This window comes from Mus pahari, chromosome 2, assembly GCF_900095145.1.
Source record: "Mus pahari chromosome 2, PAHARI_EIJ_v1.1, whole genome shotgun sequence".
NCBI classification, from domain to species: Eukaryota; Metazoa; Chordata; class Mammalia; order Rodentia; family Muridae; genus Mus; species Mus pahari.
Window position 1 is genome coordinate 16,286,960 of NC_034591.1, and position 7,154 is coordinate 16,294,113.

Consider the following 7,154-nt stretch of genomic DNA (forward strand, 5'->3'; position numbering starts at 1 on the left):
GGAGAAGAGAAGAGAAGAGAAGAGAAGAGAAGAGAAGAGAGAAGAGAAGAGAAGAGAAGAGAAGAGAAGAGAAGAGAAGAGAAGAGAAGAGAAGAGGTTGTTTTAATAAGAAAAAGTGTCCTGTGAGAATCAGTCCTAGAAATCTAAACACTGTTCAAAGCTTTTCCTGTCCCTTCCCCAAACCCCATGAAACAAGCCGGAGTGAGGTCTCTCGCTTCTGAGGCGGAGACGGAGGTAGCCATAGCATCGCTTTCTGGTATGTTTTACTTTATATTTCAATAATGAACATTTGAAAGTAAATCAGCTGTGCCTTGTCAAAATTCAGACAGATGGTACCACTTTCTAACTTTAGTGGCTTTACAGATGGGACGTTCTTGAGCTTATTAAAGGCATCCAGCTGGCTTGGCCAGGAAGAAGCTGGCTTGGGGAATAGAAAACACCCCTTGGGACCAGCACTGGAGAGGGGAGTGTCTATTTGAGCCAGAGTCTGACTGTGTAATCCAGGCTGACCTCCTGCCTCTCCCACGTTGCTGGGATTACCAGAGCACTGCCTTGCTTAGCTCAGACTGGATGATTTACCTCACAAGTGAGAAGCAGCAGCCCCTGGGATGTGAGAGACGGACAACCATCTGAATACCTGTCCGACTGCATCACCAGTGGAGAAACAGATCATCTATGTGGCTAATCCCTAGATAAACTCCTGGAGAAATAATGAATTGGCAGCTTTTCGTCTTCTGTGTTCATTTCCCTTAGAACTACATCTGGGAACTGACTGGCTGGGCTGCAAAGTTTTGTCCCCCACACCCAAGAAGTCATAAGCTTTACCCAAAGGTCCAGCAAAAGAAGTTACTAAAGCAGCCCCCCTCTCCCAATTCTGCAAACTGTGCCTTGCTACATACGAATTCCTGGTTCTTGTAACTACGGAAAATGTTATACTGAGGCAGGCATTACCATGCTCCCCAGGCTGGTCTCTGGCCTCGGGCAATTTCCTTTTCTTTTCATTTTTAAATTAATTTATTCTCTAATACATCCCAATCAAAGTTGCCCCTCCGTCCCTCTGCCCCCATCTCCTCCATCCCACCCCACCCCCACCCTCTTCTGTTTCCCTTCAGAAAATGTCAGCCTCCCAAGGATATCAACCAAACAAGGCATACCAAGTTGCATAGGACACAGAACCCCCGCAAAGACAACGAAACGGGACTCATAGGGGCTCACTGAGACTGGACCGACAATCAGGGATCCTTCATGGGTCTAACCTAGGCCTTCTGCATGTATGTTATAGTTGTGTAGCTTGGTGTTTTTGTGGGACTCCTTACAGAAGGACCAAGGGCTGTTTCTGATGCTTCTGTCTGCTTTGGGGACTTGTCCTCCTACTGTAGTGCCTCATCCCGCCTTAATATGAGGGAAGGTGCCTAATCGTATTGCAATTTCCTTTCTTAACCTCTCATGTAGCTTGAAAGTGCAAATCACTGTGCCTCTTTTTTGCACCTCTGACGGATACCTGCCCTTAAAACCAATAACCAGGGCTGGTGAGATGGCTCAGTGGGTAAGAGCACCCGACTGCTCTTGCGAAGGTCTGGAGCTCAAATCCCAGCAACCACATGGTGGCTCACAACCATCCGTAACTAGATCTGGCGCCCTCTTCAGGAGTGTCTGAAGACAGCTACAGTGTACTTACACATAATAAATAAATAAAATCTTTTTAAAAAAAATGCCTTAAAAAAAAACAATAACCAATAACAGAATCTGTGTGGCTTATAAATAAATGCATTTTCAAGTACAAATTGACAACTGAATCTTAAAAGAAATATAAGCAATATAAACCTCATATACATGTATATGCATATATATGTATAATTCAAGTCATGATTTGTGACTGAAGCTCGCCCTCTGCTGGGAAGAGCCAGCTTTGCACACTGCTATCATTTTCCTAGACATTAAACTGAAACCAACTTCACAGTTGGAAGTGTAGTTTCTTAGGATACAATTGCTAGGTTTCTTTAATAATTTTGTGGTCACTGAAGCCATGAATACATAGCTCATCTTTGATCTCTCTGGAGGAGGCACCTGTGTTAGTAGGTAACATACCCAGTTCTACCAAGTAGAAAGCTAGAGAAATACATAGACACATCTAAGTTTTTTGATGTCCCCAAATCCTACCAACTGAGCATCATTGCATGGGCTCCTACTTTAATAATTTGTTTAAAAATATAAGTGCCTTTCAGAAATACCTCCAAAGGACAAATACTGAGATATTCACACAGGGTGCACAGTGTCTGCATTCTGGGAGAAGAAATGACTATGCTATCAGAAGTAAACACCAGCACTCATGTTTCCCACAGTTCCTTGTGGGTACAGCCCCTTGGTGTTGCCATTACAAATATTTTTAGTCTGGAGTTTCTAAAACATACAGTTCCTGAGCCATAAAATGATTTACATAGAGTAAACATTTCTTGCCCAATTTTCTAAGTCTCTGACCATTTACTTCGTTTATTTAAAATATAAAACATACATGTAAAAAATATCTAACTCTGAATTGAGGAGATAGCTCACTGGGTAAAGCACTTACCTCACAAACTTGAGGACCCACATAAAGCCAGGTTCAAGAGCACACACCTATAATCCCAGCAGCCCTGGGATGGGGGACTAGACAGGAGGCTCCCTGAAACTCTAGGACCAACCAGTCTGGCATCAAAGATCAAAGAGACCCTCATACACATGAAACACACACCTCCAAAATTATTTTAAAATACTTAGTTCCAAGATCTTTTGAAAGTGGATACTACTAATTTTTATGTTCATATCTTTTGTATAGGCGACATTCTTAGACAGCAAGAACATCTTATTAGATTCTAGTGATGGGGAAGGCTAGCTCGCTGTAAGTGCCATCACATGAACTGAGAAAGAGAGAAAGATTTCCTGACAGACTAATATTACTTTTATTTTTATGCTTTTAACATTTATTTGTTTGTTTTTTAAAAGATTTATTTATTTTATGTTTATGAGTACACTGTAGCTGTCTTCTGACACACCAGAAGAGGGCATCAGATCTTATTNCAGACGGTTGTGAGCCACCATGTGGATGCTGGGAATTGAACTCAGGACCTCTGGAAGCGGTGTCGGTGCTCTTAACCACTGAGCCCCTCCAGCCACATTTATTTATTTGTAGATTGACAAATTCGTTTATTTACTGTGTGTGCATATGTGGAAGTCAGAGAACAACCTTCAGGAGAGTGACTGACTAAGGAGCCCAGTCTTGATCACTGGCCTCCTACCTAGGGCAAATACACGTAAGACACTGGAGAGTGGTCAAATTCCACGGGAGGAAGAATCGTCTTCCGTGAACGGACAAAGCTCAGCCCTCACTCCCAGCTCTAGGTCTGGAATGAAGACTGGGCTGGGTCCAGGCAGAGGATAGTCTGCTACTAGTAGAAAGAAAATCAGCCAGCTTTTGTGACCACTCGCTCAGTAACAAGTATGTTTGGGTCTAGGGTGTTCATGAAGGAAGCTGGAAGCCAGCTGGCACAACTCTAAGAGATTCACAGGAAAAGGGAGGACTCCTGCAACCACACAGCAGAGCATCAGCCAGCTTCGTCGACCTGGATCGAGGCCAGCTCTTCCCTCCAGAGTGAGGAAAAGGAGGACTTTCTCTGCTGAAGAATGCACTGTGGAGAATGTCTACCCTTCTCTTTACTTGATAGCCAACAAAACAAATCACTCAGTGTGTAGAGGTAAGGAAATCTGGTCATTACTGGAAGAAAAGAAACAACAGACAACAGACCCAAAAATGATCCAGATGTTGAAGGAACCTGTGTTTCTTCTTGTTTTTGTTCTAGACAGGCTTACCAAGTGTCTTGAACTTCACATGGGGCCCAGCCTGGCCTCAAAGCAAGCCTCTTGTCCTAGCTCCCCAAGAACTGGGATTATAGACACGTGTGACCAACTTTCCAGAGAGTGGTTTTTACAAAACAATCATTAACATATTAGAAAACAGATTATAGCAAAATAGATGAAAAGATATATTTATAATTTTAATAAGTGGAATGCATTAAAAGGAATCAATGGGCATTTCAGGACTGAAAAATACATTATCTACAGTTAAGATTTCACTTATTGTATTCAACAGATGGGATGAGACACAACAAAAAGCAGAATTAGTAAAGTTCACTAAATCAGTCAATGAAAAAGATCCAAAATAACATATAGAAAACAAAAAAGAGTTAGCAGGACATAAAGCTAAAATAGGGGACAGGGGTAGAACTTTATTACATTCATGATTGGATTCCTATAATAGAAAATAATATTCATGATTGGATTCCTGTAATAGAAAATAATTGGGTAAAAATAACAATAGATTTAAGCAATTGGTTCCAAAACTAATGAAAATTAAATATCAATCAGCAGATTCAATAAGCTCAGTAGATCAGGCAAGTGGCGTGGTTTGGGTTTGGTTTGGTGTTGAGGTTTTATTTTGCTTGTTTTTTGGTTTTTTATTTTTGAGTCTTACCATCCCGATGCCTGGCCTCAAGCAAGCCTCAGCCTCAGTCTCCCTGGCAAGTAAGACAAACCACTGGCATGGGCAGGCTTTGGTTTGGGTTTTCCCTTAATCAGAGTGTACACAGGTTTGTAGGGAAACGGTATTGTGGATGGACAACCAGGTTCATTTAGAACACACACAGGGTGGTGGTGGCGCACGCCTTTGATCCCAGCACTCGGGAGGCTGAGGCAGGCGGATTTCTGAGTTTGAGGCCAGCCTGGTCTACAAAGTGAGTTCCAGGACAGCCGGGGCTACACAGAGAAACCCTGTCTCGAAAAACCAAAAAGAAAAAAGAAAAAAGAAAAAAGAAAAAAGAAAAAAAAAAGACCACACAGGCAATGTTCAGAAGAGGTCAAACACGCATAGATATATCTGCAAAAAAATATTACGTGCCACACATATTTGCAGATGGCTTTTACAAGAACAAAAGTCTTGGGGATTTGAATTAGATAGGCATGTAAGTACAGAGAGACCTGGCAGAATAGAAGTCACTTTAATGGTCTGAGGGAAAGTGAATGAATGAGTATGCCCAAAACCTCTCTTGCCCCTGCTGTTAATGTGTGAGCAGAGGTGACTAAAGGGCTCATCTGGATAAAATCACAGGGAAAACCCATCCTAAAAGGAAGCGTTGTATCCAATTGCCCTGGAAGCTGAATGGCATTCCTCTCTCCCCTAGAACTCCTTCATTCTCCCCATTATGGCATATGCTTGGAACTCCCACTGTAGCACCACATAACATACACCACATAACATACACCACATAACATACACCACATAACAAAACTTACAGACAAATGGGAGTCACCAGCGATTTCTCAGCCCCCTGCCCCCAGGAGTAAAAAAACCTGGTTTTCAATACCACACTGTCCTCCTGAGGCAGTGCAGAATGAGGGGACTGGAGGTGACTGGAGGCAGAGGGTAGAGAAGGAACTCTGGTCCTTCAGAACTGATCTACTTTCACTGCTCAAAAAGGACTAAAAGTCTGTTGATAAGAACCTAATGGGGGGCTGGAGAAATGGCTCAGTGGTTAAGAGCACCGACTGCTCTTCTGAAGGTCCTGAGTTCAAATCCCAGCAACCACATGGTGGCTCGCAACCATCTGTAATGAGATCTGGCGCCCTCTTCTGGTGCGTCTGAAGACAGCTACAGTGTTCTTAGATATAATAATAAACAAATATTAAAAAAAAAAAAACCTAATGGACAGTTCTTAAACTGTGCTCACTTGAGGCTGTATCTCTGGACACTTCAATCAAGGATGCTAAGGCCAGTAATTAGGCTCTGCTTACATAAGGTCAAAATGGCACCTTATCTTGAATTCCTGGCCTCCCCACTCCCAGAACTAAATGAAGCTCTTCATAAAAGCACTATACAAAGTTAGTTACTGAGAGAAAAAGAAACTTCAATTTTTAATCTAACCTTGTTACAAACTATCTTAGTAAAAGGGGAGTGTTTATCCTGCTGGGACTAGATGTTCCAAGTTGGGGTGGTCCAAGGAGGGTTTCCCCTTCTCCTATGATAAGGGGAGGGAGTAGTGGGGGAGGGGCTCATAAGGGACTGGGAGGAGAGGAGAGAGGTGGGCTGCGATCGGGATGTAAAGTGAATAAAGAAATTAAGAAAGAAAAAGAAAGGGGTAGTAGTTTCTTGGCAACATTTAGAAATGTAACCTTGAAAGTCACAAGAAAAAAATATACGGATGTCAGCTTTGTGAAGACAAGACTTAATTAAGGTCGAATTCTCTCCCTTCAGAAGCCAGCAATCGTCTGATCAGGTGTGTTCTACTCTCTCTACTGGAGCACCTTTGTTTCTGCGTTTAATGAAGCCAGCTTTGCTTCATACAGGTTGGCCCCGAAATTCATTTCTTTGTTGAAACCAAGACCTCAGGTTTTGCCTGGGTGGCGATCTCTAAAAAAGTGTATCGTGAAGCTGTGTGTAGAGGCAGGCGACTCTTCTTCCCTCCTGATATCGAGGTGAAGCAATGCTTACACCCAGAACCCCTCAAGTCTTTTGTCTTCAAGTGGCTCACCACTCACTTCTTGCTCAAGACGCTCTTCCATAATAGAATTTAGTAGTTGACACTTGGAGTTTCCAACCCAGGCCCTGTGTGCTTTGTGCCACCTGCAGATTGTCACTTTCCTCCTCCCCTTCCTTTGTCATCCCCACCCCGGCTTTAGCCACCGGCACCCTTCGGTCTTCTCTAACCTACCCCCCTCTCTCTCTAGTTACCCTAAATTGATTTCAAGCTCCCCCATCCTGCTCCTTCCTAGCTCCAGCTCCGGGAATCTCCTTGCCTCTCCCAGTCTTTCCCCGCGCCCTCTGTGTGAGAGGCTATGTGGCTGCAGTACCTCACAGATTTGAGGAATGTACTTGTCCCTGAAGTAGCTCCTTAGCCTGGGGGTGGCACTGCGTAGTGAAGCCATGGTCAGAAGCCGGGACTCAGAATCTGTGTTTTATAGGTTACTGCCGTCCACGACGAGGAGAAGGGACGCGCCGGCGCGTTGCCTAGCAACCACAAAGGCGGAGCCAAACACTCCCAGCCATTCGGGAGAAGAAGAAAGAACCCAGCGGGGAGGGGGCGGGGCAACTGTGGCGGGGCGGGGAGAATGCAGAGAGGGCGGGG

The 7,154-nt window shown here is 43.8% G+C and overlaps 1 protein-coding gene across 2 annotated transcripts in view; it reads right to left on the reverse strand.

The window, feature by feature from the left end:
- Fbxl13 (F-box and leucine rich repeat protein 13) overlaps window positions 1–7,026 on the reverse strand; it is a 173,101-nt gene extending 166,075 nt beyond the window's left edge. For both annotated transcript variants that reach the window (XM_021190074.1, XM_021190073.1), the window contains exon 1: window positions 6,880–7,026. In XM_021190074.1, coding sequence (XP_021045733.1) covers window positions 6,880–6,954 — 75 coding nt within the window. In that variant the 5' untranslated portion in view covers window positions 6,955–7,026. The remainder of the gene's footprint in view (window positions 1–6,879) is intronic.
- Window positions 7,027–7,154: the final 128 nt, after the last annotated feature.